The 12363-nt window shown below is 34.1% G+C and overlaps 1 protein-coding gene across 6 annotated transcripts in view; it reads right to left on the reverse strand.

Annotated features, from left to right (window-relative positions):
• Nucleotides 1–12363, reverse strand: part of BAIAP2 (BAR/IMD domain containing adaptor protein 2) — a 175709-nt gene that overhangs the window by 137729 nt on the left and 25617 nt on the right. For 5 of the 6 annotated variants that reach the window (XM_074224949.1, XM_074224951.1, XM_074224952.1 and 2 more), the window contains exon 2: nt 4511–4586. In XM_074224949.1, coding sequence (XP_074081050.1) covers nt 4511–4586 — 76 coding nt within the window. Of the gene's footprint in view, nt 1–892; nt 952–4510; nt 4587–12363 lie in introns of those variants that run through there. The other variant, XM_074224954.1, reaches the window with a different exon arrangement.

The following is a 12363-nucleotide window of genomic DNA, read 5'->3' on the forward strand; positions in this document are numbered from 1 at the left end:
AGATCCAAGGAAGTCAGAAAAGTCAAGGCAAGAGGAGTAAATTAGTAGACAAATAGTGTCCAGAAGAAAAAATTCACTATACATAAGGATAATTGAGAGTAAGGAATATATACAGTGACTTTTTTTCCTTATAATTTTCTGTTTCTCCAAGTATCCATCCATGTCATTTAGGTTATATTTTCTTGGAATATAATTTCTAACAAAATCCTCAATTTTTTTTCTTTATCTTTTGTCATAGTTTTATTTACCAACTCAGTGAGAATTATATCATTAATTTTCTCATCCTTGATTATCAAAAAGTCAATTTTTGTGTTTATTCTGGTTTGAATTTATTTATAATTTCTTGTTTTTAGTTTGGGGTGTTTGTTGGGGCAGTTGATTTCTTTTTGTTTTTGAAAACTGTTCACACAATTCATTGATCTACTTTTTCTCTTTTGTTGATGAGCTTAACACTATAAATTTACTACAAAGGACTATTTGGCTCCATCTCCAAAGCACTGGTATATTGTCTCATTTAAGACATTTTCTATGATAAAAGTATGTTTGATTTTAACCTACTTATTCTATAAGATTATATTATTTAGTCTTAATTTAAATCTGAACCCTCTCCTAAAATTCATCTTATTTAAAATTTTTGTTATGCTATGGTCAGGAAAGAATGTGTTCAATTTTTATTTATTAATTTATAAGTTCTTTATATTCTACATATATCACCACTAATTGTAAAAGAATTATGAAAAATCAAAAAAAAATCCATCTAATATTTCTCCTTATAATTCAATAATCATTTGAGAACAATTATATCTAATTTTTCTAAAACTGTATCTAGATCTATGAAAGGACTAGTATTTACAAGTATTTCCCTGATGTGGTGTCTTTTCCCCTCACTTACAACATGAGGTAGGCCCCAGACCTTCTTCCTTCATTTCTATGACAGAGATTCACTTTCCCCTAAAAAAAAAAAGTCAAAGCTTTGTCACTGGATATGAAAAATCCTACCTTCTTAGTCACCTCAGGGTATTAAAAAAAAAAATCTAAGTCTTTCAGACATACATTGGTGTATACCCAAGACTCAACTACCATACACTGAGGATCCACTGATCACATTCCTATAACAAGGCAATAGAGGTCACTTCTACCAAAATTGAAGATAAGTTCCAGTGTATATTATTACCAATATAAATATAAACACTGCTTCAATAGCTATAGTGTTATTAAACACAATGTATTCTCTTTATTTACTTGGACTTAGGAGTTAGGAAGACCTGGTTTCCAATCCTGCCTAAGACACATCAACTGTGTGATCCTAGGCAAGTTATCAAAACTTAAGTGCTTCAGCTTCTTCATTTGTAATGTGAATGGGATGAGATCAGAGGTCTATTAGGACCCTTACAGCTCTAAGTCTACAACCCAAAGATCTTTTAACCATGTTTTTACTCTTTTTTTTGCTTCCTTTTTTTACTTGTCTTGTGCAAAATCATGATTGCCATCCCTGCTCCTTAGTTTTGGCTAAGGATTAATATCTACAATATATACATTATGCCTCACCTTTAACTATGAATGAGTTGCTTCAAATCAGTTTCTTATAAAACAGTTTTAGATTTGCTTTCTTATTCCTTCTGCCACCCTTCTTCATTTTATGGGGAAGTTCATCCTATTTACAGTTAAAATTGATTGTATTTTTCACTTCACTATATACTCTCTAATAATATGTCCTCTCTTTGTTTTTACCCATCTTTTTACAAGGAAAAAAGTGAAAGAATAAAGGGAAATTTATAAAAACCAGGATCTATAATTAGAAGGCTCTAATTCTGTTCCTTTGGTCTTTCTCTCATCCCCCAACCCTGACTAAGATCACAAGCATCTCCTTTTAGTTCTCCCTTTATCTGACTTTTATAGTTGAAGTTCGTATTTCTTGTGACTACTTCTCAACTCTTCAAAATTCCTCACCTCTCTCTCTCTATTCCCATTTGTTTTCCTGTTGACTTTAATGCTCTATACTAAATGCCTTGGGGTGGGATATACATATACATATATGTGTGTGTATGTATATATATATATATATATATATATATATATATATATATATACACATACACATTCAATCTTTCTTTGCCTAGTTCGTATGAGAGTGAGGTTCATAAGAAGTCAGTACCCTGATCCACCATGTTTACATATTCTTCTAAGATCTCCTAATTAAGTGCAATAGTAAATTTCTCTGGGGTGGCTAGGTGGCACAACGTATAGAGCACTGGCCTTGGAGTCAGGAGTACCTGAGTTCAAATCCAGCCTCAGATACTTAATAATTATCTAGCTGTTTGACCTCGGGCAAGCCGCTTAACCACATTGCCTTGCAAAAACCAAAAAAAAAAAAAAAAAAAAAAAGTAAATTTCTCCCTCTTCTTTCTCAGTTTAGTATATTTTCTCTCCTGTTTCTTTCTCTCAAAGGAAGCAGAGTAGAACTACTCCAAATCCCTTTGGTTAACTTTCTTTGTTCCATCTTTGACATGTAAAGTAGGTGCAATTTTGAAGAGATAATTATTAGTATGAAAACATTTATCCATTATTTAACTACTTCTGATTACTCAAATGTATTTATATTTCTAGTCTTTACTTATTTCCTGTGTTTGCATTTCAAAAATTCTACCCAGTTCTGGCTTTTTCAACAGGAATGACTGAATGTCATCTATTCTATTAAAGATTTTTTTTTCTCCTCAGTTTGGCTAGTTATTTTTCTTGATTGTGTGTCTTTTTTTTTTTGCCTTTTGATATTCCAAACTTTCCTTTTTTTCATCCTGATTGCTGCAGAATCTTGTGTATTCTTCACTGTGGTTTGTTGTACTTGATAATTTTCTTCTTGACTGGCCCCAATATTTTCTCTTTGGACTACAGGCTCTGATTTTTGGCTAACATTTCTGAGTGCTCAATTTGAAATTTGCCTTTGCATTCTGACTCCAAGAACTCTGAATATTTTTGTTTATAATTTCTTGAAATATAATGTCTAGGTTTTCTGTTTAGTCATGGTTTAAAAGGACTGCAAATATTCTTAAGTTAGCTCTCCTTTTCCTGTTTTCTATGTTATTCTTTTGTATATACCTCAGTCTTCAAGTTTTTCTCAATTTTTTATTCATTCTAATATTTCTTTTTATCTCACTGAATCATTGAGTTCTGTTTGTTCTGTTCTATCTTTTTCAGACTGTCTAATGTTTCCATAAGGTTTTCCACATTCTGGTTACTCTCTTTCTAAATGCTCTAATTTCATTCCATATCTCTTATTTCAGCTTATCCTTCATTTACTTGACTCACTTTTATGGACAGTCCATTCTTTTTTACCTCATAGAGTTCAACATACAATTACTGTGGAGTTATTTCCTTCCTTTGGAGTTTTCTCTTGGAATTCTTTCAAATATAAACTTTCTTCAGTGCACTGTTATTTATGTCTTCAGTCTCACTTCCTGAACTGAAATTGTGTGCCATAGTCAAAGTCTGCTCCCTGCTCTTCTGAACCCTTTGGTGTAGTGGCTGGGTCCAGGTCCTATATCCTGACAACAGCGATTCCATATTCAAAAATTATGACTAGGTCTAAAGACTCTTATTTTTACATTAGAATATACTTGCTTCTTAAACTGTCCCATCCTTCCCAAACCTCCAAAAAGCCCAGTTCAGGAGAATAATGATAGTCAGTCCAGTATTTGCTATTAGTGCAGAATTATTCTACAAAATGAATTCCCACAGAATTTGCAATGAATGTGTGGAAGGCAACAGTGACAGCATCTAAGAATCCCATACTTGAAGATAACTGGCTTGATCAAGTGGTTTCTTCTCTTCAGGCGTCTCTGGTCCCTGATCTCTAAAATGAGGAGGAGGAGGAGGAACTTCATTGGCAAGATTTCTTCTACCACTAAATTCCATGACCTTAGGATACTTGAATGATATTCTTATACTTCATCTTCATAAATGTTCTTTTTAAACAGAAAACCTCATGTTATCTTTTTTTTTTAGGTTTTTGCAAGGCAAATGGGGTTAAGTGGCTTGCCCAAGGCCACACAGCTAGGTAATTATTAAGTGTCTGAGGTCGGATTTGAACCCAGATACTCCTGACCCCAGGGCCGGTGCTTTATCCACTGCGCTACCTAGCCACTCCTTCATATTATCTTTTAAAAAAAATTTTAAACATGGTTTTAAATTTTCCCTTTTGGAAAGAAATGCTGTGTTATTGTATTTCACTAGATTTGCAGAGGACAACAGTATCAAGAGCAATTCTCTCTTCAGGTGATAGATTTTGCAGCACATTTCATGCTCACAATGCCATGAAAATATGACACCTGCACCTGATTCAAGTGTCCTTTTGGTTGTATTTTGTTTGAGGAAGAAAGAATATCCTTTGATGGTCAGTAATGAAGCTGGGATACACTAAAGTATATCTACTAACAACTAAAAGCTATGCTGAAATATCAAAAGATCCACTCCCAGAACCTTCATAACAGAAGGACAGGGAAGTCAGACATACCTGCCAGGGCTTTTTCATAGTTCTTCCCCATGGAAATGAAGTTCCTGAGGCTAGGGTTGAACTGTTCCATAATTGTCTGGAAAGAGAAAGAGAAAATGAAAGCAAAACATTAATGTCCCAGGTGAAGATGACTGAATCTTCAAGAGTCTGATTGGGAGGGAAGGGGTGGAGGGGAAGAGAGACATAGGATATCAGCACTTTAGTTCCAAACTTGTTCTTATATTATCACTAACATCATATTGACAAAACATTAATAAATTTGGAAAGGACCTTCAAAGACTTCCTCCAGTCCTGAAACTTTAAGCTGGTTTTCTCAACATATAAGTATGCTAAACAGACATTTTTCAAACAAGGGATAATGGTCAAGCCTGAATTCTTATTTTCTAAACTTTAAAATGAGAGCTGAAGTAATGATCTCTAAAGTACTCTTTTCCTATAGTTCTATAAAAATTAGTAATTTTCATGTCTTGTGACCCAATGATATCTAATCAGATATCAGTATTGATAAGTATTTCCAAGCTGTGAATATTCAGTGAAGGACCGAAGTTCAGTACCAATAATCAGAAGTTCCTATTCTAAGGAATTAAGAGAAATTTTATTGTTAAGAACAAGTAGTCACTTTTATAATAAGGTTTTAAAATAGCCCCAACATTAATTGACATCAAACCAAACAGCTATGTTAGAAGGAAGTGGTGAATTAAAACAAAAAAAAATCTGTCTTCAATGAAACCCAAGTCTATAGATGGTTTTTATTATCTGTACCTTATCTTAACTGCAAGAAAAGGAAGATAATGGAGAAGTTGTTTATAGTAGTCTTAAATATTTGAAGACCAAAGTAGGTTCCATACAAACAATTCTTACATATATGTTCAACTTCACTCTGAAGTTGAATCCACATTCAAAAATAAAAAATCCATGTTAACTTTACTATACAATGTTATCTATGTTCTCTCTGCTCCTCCTCCTCACCCTTCGACACCAAAAAAACAAAACAAAACAAAAAGTCCACAACAGCAACAATCCCTCTAAGTGAAAGCAGAAGAGCTGATGGGGAGAGAGTATCTCTGCAAGATAGGCACTTGGCTTGAGACCTTCTGCCTGAAGAGAGGAGACCTTTGCCCCCACTCTACCCACCTGCCTTTCTGAACACTATTGCTTCTCTGTACTTAGACCCCACTCACCATTAACCATATGCTGAACCCCTCCCTACACAGACATGGGGTCCTCCTCCTACCTCCCTTCTTCTCTTCCCTACAAACTCAGCAAATTGACATAACTTAGTCTTTGAGTAGAGGTCTGCACTTATGTAAAGCAAGATCTGTATATGGAAAACCAAGACATTCCACTGAAGTTAGTCCCTCACTTAGGAAGGCAATCAAATAAGCATTCATTAAACCAGGTACTGTGATAAGTTCTGTGAATATGTCCCAGCCCTCAAAGAGTTCACATTTTGTTGGAGGAAAGAGCATGCAAATAAGTATGTACTTCTAAGATGTATACAATGTAAATGGAAGATGATTTTAAAAGGAAAAGTGCTAGCAGTCTAGAAAAGTATGCTAAATCTCAAAGGAATCTAAGGAAGCTTGAAATAGAGGTGATGGGGATAAGTGCTCAAGGCATGAGGGCAAGTCAAAAGGCATGGATTTGGAAGTCAGATGATTCAATTCAAGGAATAGCAAGCAGTTCTGTCTATCTAGAGATACATAAAGCGTAAGATGACTGAACAGGTAGAAAGAAGATAGGTTAAGGAAGAGTTTTAAATGTCAAATAAAGGATTTTGTATTTAATCTACATGGAAAGAGGGAAGCACTGGATTTGACTAAATTGGTGAGATGGGGGGGTAGCTGATTTCAGAAAATCCCTCTGGCATCTGAATGAAGGATGGCCTGGAATAGGTCAGGGTAGTCCACCAACAGGCTCTGGTCATAATCCAGTCATGAGGTAATGAGGATTCTGCATCAGGGGGAGAAATTGTTTAGAGTGGAGTGATCCTAGTGAGTTAGAGATATGGTAGCAATTTCAGTAGCAGGACCAAGTATATATCCAGCCTTCCCACTCATTTCTATTCCTATTCTATTGTTACCCACTAATCTGCTGTATTAGCTCAGTAGAATAAAGAAGGATATTTAAAGATGCTGGAAAGATGTTTAGAAGGGCAAGAGCTCCAGAGAGCCATTTCTGTGGTTCTCGCTCCATTAACCCACCCTTCTGTAGGCCTCAGTAAAAGTTCCAGTAACAGAAAAAGTCCTGCAAAGCAAATAGCTGCAACCTAAGACTCATTCTTGGGGTAACCTTAAGGCTGCATTATGGAACAACCAAACTAATATAGCTGAAAGAAAAAAAAACCAGAGATGTAATCTGAATTTCAATTCTGACACTACTTATGTGCCTTTGTTCATGTCACTTATGCCCAACTTCCTCATCAATAAAATGAGGGGGATGAATTACAGTCTATGAATACAATCTTATGATACCATAAAAAATGATAAGAGGTATGGATTATGGATTCAGAGAAACTTAGGATCATAAATTCAATCCTTTCAGTCACTGAACAGCAGCTGATCAAAGTTTTTTTTTCTGATGAAAATTTTTACAAAAATCAGCTATAGCAGAGTAAAACACGAGGCAGTGGTTCTGTTGAAGTTTAAATAGAAACATAGCAATATTTAATATTTTTGCTAAATAATCTTTCAAGTTTGTAGTATTTGAACTTCTAAAGTTAGTAAAGCTAGCATACAAGACACTAGAGAAACAAAGATAAAAATGAACCAAGTCTCTACCTTCAAGGAGTTTCTATGCTGATTGGGAAGGGGGGAAGGGTACTCAGAACATGTCAATTCAAAGCAATACCAAGTGTTATTTCAAGAGGGATTGTACAAAGTTATACTGATTTCCAGTCTAAGGACAAATAGCAATATACTGCTTCCTTAAAAGTTTCTTTCATTCAAGTCAATTCAAAAGTTCTTTTGCTCCTATTATGTATATTTACAATACTTTAAATTAAGTACCTGGGCGAAGGTTAAAAAAGAAAGACTTAAGGATCCTATCCTCTTAAGAATTCCCAGTGATCCCTCCATTGCCCAGTCATTTACATATGTGAATGAAAGATAGAATAAGGCATGTCCTAGTTAACCATTAAAATAACTTATTTGGGCACTTTTAGCCAATGGAAGAAATCCCATGAAAGAAAGAGGAACAGGAACAACCAAGAATCTCTCTTTTCAAATGTTGGATGGAAAACACACCCAAAACCTTCTGTGGTAAATCACAGTGGATTATCCTGACACCACAGCTGGCAATGCCCAGAGTGACTCTATGGAAACAGCAATGAGGTTTCACTTCCTTAGACTAGCAGATATCATCCAGGAGGAATGCAGGTGTGAGTGGGTGGGGACAGAAGGGAGGATTCAAATGCATGCCAATATCACTGTCACCTGGGTGAATGCTACTAGGTTACCTCTCTACTGGGAAACAGACTCCTGGGTGGAGAGACTAGTCAACCAGGAAACTGTCATTACTACAATGTAAGTAATACTCTGTCTCAAAAGCTTTGGGTCTTCATATATACTCAGCTGTGGGGTGTGGGAGAAGGGCAGGAATATGGAAGAGTGTAAACATACCAATACTACTTAATCCAATTTCTTGGATGCTAGAGGTTCCTTCTTCTTTAGTGGAAATAGTATTTCTCCCCAAATGGGAAAAAAAAAGTCTATCCATCCCTACCCTAAGGCCAAAGAATAGACCTTTTGTTCAATACTTTAGATTTCTGGCTATGAATAGGTCATCTAATTCTTTTCTCTGTCACTCAATCTCTTAGTAACTATGGAATCTTAAAAGCAAGAACTGACCTCTGCAGGGAGGTGAACACAATGCCATGTGAAAATGGTCCCAGGCTCTTGAAATGAGGCAAAAGATGGAGGGGTTGCTGGCACCTCTCCATGGTTAAGGTCAATAGAGCCTGAGTCCAAGTATAGTCATTCTGGATCCTATTAGACCACATCTTGCAGGTTTCTATTCTGACACTGAAGAAGTTTCTATCATGTCCAACATCACATAGCTCAAAGTAAAAAGCTAAAAGACTAACTCCTTATCAAGTCCAAATGTATTTATTACTGCCTGAATCTAGAGCAAAGGCACCAGCAGTGCTTAATAAGAGAAAGGGTATACACTGATCAACAGGCATGTCCCCTTCCCTACCCTACCTCAACCCCTGCCAAAAAAAAAAAAATTGAGGAAGCCCTGATGTTTGTTTGGGGTTTGATTTTTTAAAAATTTCAAATAAAATCTACATTTACATTTATTTTTATATTAATTAATATCTTTTCTTTTTTATATTACTTCATTTCCAAAAGCCCTTCTTTGTTCTCCCCCTTTGTGATGGCCCTTTTTTGCATCAATGAATATTTTTAAAAAGATAAGCAAGTAGCTTAACAAAACTAAGCAACCCATCCACTAAGTGTGAAAGTTCATAGTCCAACAACTCTTCAATGATGAGAGTCTATCATCTCTTCTTCAGGCCAAGCTTAGTCAATGTGATTGGACAGTATTCAGTTTTTGTTATTGTTATTCCAGTTTCCATTGTTGTTGAATATATTGTTTTCCTGCTTCTTCTCATTTTACTTTTTATCAGTTCCATAAAATCTACCCCTTCATACAATAAAATGATATTACATTCATAGACAATAATTATTTATCCATTCACCAATTAACAGGTAGCTACTTTGTTTACAGATCTCTGCTACTATAAAAAGTGCTATTTTAATTATTTGTGTGTATTCCCATACACACATACAGAAACTTTACAGAGTGAGATCTGTGAAACAAAGCAAATAGATATCCATCCATATTTTAGGGATATATTTTCTACTAGAGTTCTTTAGGAATAAAAACACCATCTTGAGTCAGTTATCTCAGCTGGTGATGAAATGAAATTAAACTAAGATTACAGATTTAAATGTCTGGAATACTGACGAAGGGATGCCTGTATTAAGGTTCCTTTCTAACTCTGAGATTCTATAAATGCCTGAAAGGGTTAGTTGACTTTTTTCTTCTTTTATAGATTATGTCTACTATGATCCAGCATAGGGATATCTTAGCAAATCATCACCCCCAAAATCAGCAGTCTCATTTATTTATTTATTTGTTTGTTTGTTTAGTTTTTTTTTAGTTTTTGTAAGACAATGGGGTTAAGTGGCTTGCCCAAGGCCACACAGCTAGGTAATTATTAAGTGTCTGAGGCCAGATTTGAACTCAGGTACTCCTGACTCCAGGATTAGTGCTCTATCCATTGTGCAACCTAGCCACCCCCAGTCTCATTTATTTTTAAATGAGATGACATGTTACTGATTCCTCACTAACAAACTATTGTCAAAGCCATTTTTAAAAAATTATCAAACTCCACAAAGGATAGAGATTTGAATAGATTTGCCTCAGTGGTATAATATGACATTTCCAAAAGTGACAAACTTCCATTTATGTGAATATATGGCAGAAATCCCTTCTTTATTGTTAATGGAAATGATCTATTTCTACTTTTAGTATATAAATTCTTAACTATAAAAAATGTAACAATTGGATTCTAGAAAAGACCTTGAAAGATAGGGGTAAAACAGTAATTAGTGCTAAAAATCTGAAATGGGGAAAATATGATCTATTTATTGAGTGTATTTAAGTCAACCAGCAATAATGTCTGCTATGTATAATGTACTGTGCTAACCATTAAAAATATAAAGTTGAAAAAGATAGTTTCTACTCTTAAAGAGCTTTATAGCCTGGTGAGGGGGGAAAATATCCGGTCAAATAGTAATAATAGAAGCTAGGTGTATAGAAGATAAAACATAGTAGATTGAGAGATTTAAACAGAAAGAGAACTATCTGGGGAGATTTAAGAAGGCCTTAGATTTAAGAAGCTAAATGCAGGGGGAGGGGGGCATCTAGGTAGTGCAGTAAATAGAGCACCCACCCTGGAGTCAGGAGGGCCTGAGTTCAGATTTGACCTCAGACACTTAATAATTACTTAGCTGTGTGGCCTTGGGCTAGTCACTTAACCCCACTATTTATAAATAAATAAAAGTTGCCTTAAAATAATTAATAGTTAACTACTAAATTTTAAAAGAGAAGGAAAACCAAATTATTTGATGAAAAATTTAAAAGGGGGATTCACAATTATTGAAGATGAAATAAAAGAAACTCTCAGAAACTTTTTTACCCAATTATGTTAATGAACCTGATGATAAAATGAAACAGATAAAATGAGTGAATATGTCCAAAAATATAAATACTTAAGTGAAAGAAATGAGAAAGTTTAAATAACCTAGTAGCAGAAAAAGTAATTGAACAAGAAAAAGTCAAATGGATTTACAAGAGAATTATTTAAAATATTAAAAGAGCAATTAATTACAAATAAGCAAACTAGAAAGCATAAGAATATATGATATATGGATCTTTCCTTACTCTCAAGGGCCAGCATCATAGCTCCCAAAATGTAATGGAGAACAGCTAATGGGCTTTACATTAAGATTAAAGTACAAAAATATCCATTATTACTATTATTTGATAAAGTTCTAGAAATGCTGGCCTTAACAATATAAGAAAAAGAAACATAAAGGGAATAAGACTAGGAAAAGAGGAAACAAAACTATCACTTTTGCAGAAGATATGATGTTTTATCTAGAAAATCAACTCAGCTAAAAACTAACCACAAAATAAGTCTACATGAATCATCAGCACTTTTGTATGTTACCAACAAAATCCAGCAGAAAAAGATAGAAAAATTACATTCAAAATGACATATAATGTTTAAAATATTCAGGATTCTATACAAGATACACACAGTAACTATGTGAATATAACTACAAATAAAGATAGAACTAAATAATTTGAAAAATATTAACTCATGGATAGTTCATGTGAATAAAATAAAAATGAGAATATTGCCTAAATTGCTTTACTATAGTACCAAACTTCCAAAAGATTGCTTCATAATGCTTGAAGAAATAATAATAAAATTCACCTAGAGGGAAAAAACAGTTCAAGATTTTTGAGAAAAATAATGAAGGAAAAAAAACAGGAAAGAAAGGAGAATCTATCTCAAAGTATACTACAGAGTAGTTTTCATCAAAAATATTTTGGTACTGGTTAAAAAATACAAATGTTTATCAATAGAACAGATCAGGTACACCAATTTACAGAAGCAAATTAATATGGTATCTAGAGAGTTTAATAAACTCAAAGATCTCAATTCATAGGGTAAAGACTACAGGGGAATCTTATAAAAGTCAGGTATAGAGTAATATCTCCCAATATAATCCCCAAATGAAAATATTGATTTAGATATTAAAAAGTCATCATAAACACATTAGAGGAACAAGGAAAATAATTCTTTTTTTGCAACAATGAATGGGGAAGAGTCCTTGACCAAAGGATAGAGAGGCTCAGAGAAGTTAAAAAGGACAATTTTAATATATAAAACTTAAAAGCATTTTGAACCATTAAACAATATAGTTAAAATTAAAAGGGAAATAGCTTAAGAAGGAAAAAATTGTTGCAGGAAGTTCCTATGAAAAGGTTTATATCCAAAATATATGTGATTCAAATTCATAAGAATAAAAGTCAAATGATATGAAGAAGCCATTTTCAAATAAAAAATTGGGGAATTTGTTTTTCTTAACTATGCATATATGGCATAAAGGATTCATTTTTCTTTTTCATCAAATTGAGAGTAGGAGTGGGAAAGAAAAGAAGAGCTTGGAACTGACTTGTCAAAAAGAGAAAGGGGGGGGAGGAAGGAAGTCACTGAAACATTAGTGAGACGTACAGAAGGAAAGCAAAAAGGAACCACAGAGAAGTAGGAC

The sequence above is a fragment of the Macrotis lagotis genome, chromosome 2 (genome assembly GCF_037893015.1).
Source record: "Macrotis lagotis isolate mMagLag1 chromosome 2, bilby.v1.9.chrom.fasta, whole genome shotgun sequence".
Lineage (NCBI taxonomy): Eukaryota > Metazoa > Chordata > Mammalia > Peramelemorphia > Peramelidae > Macrotis > Macrotis lagotis.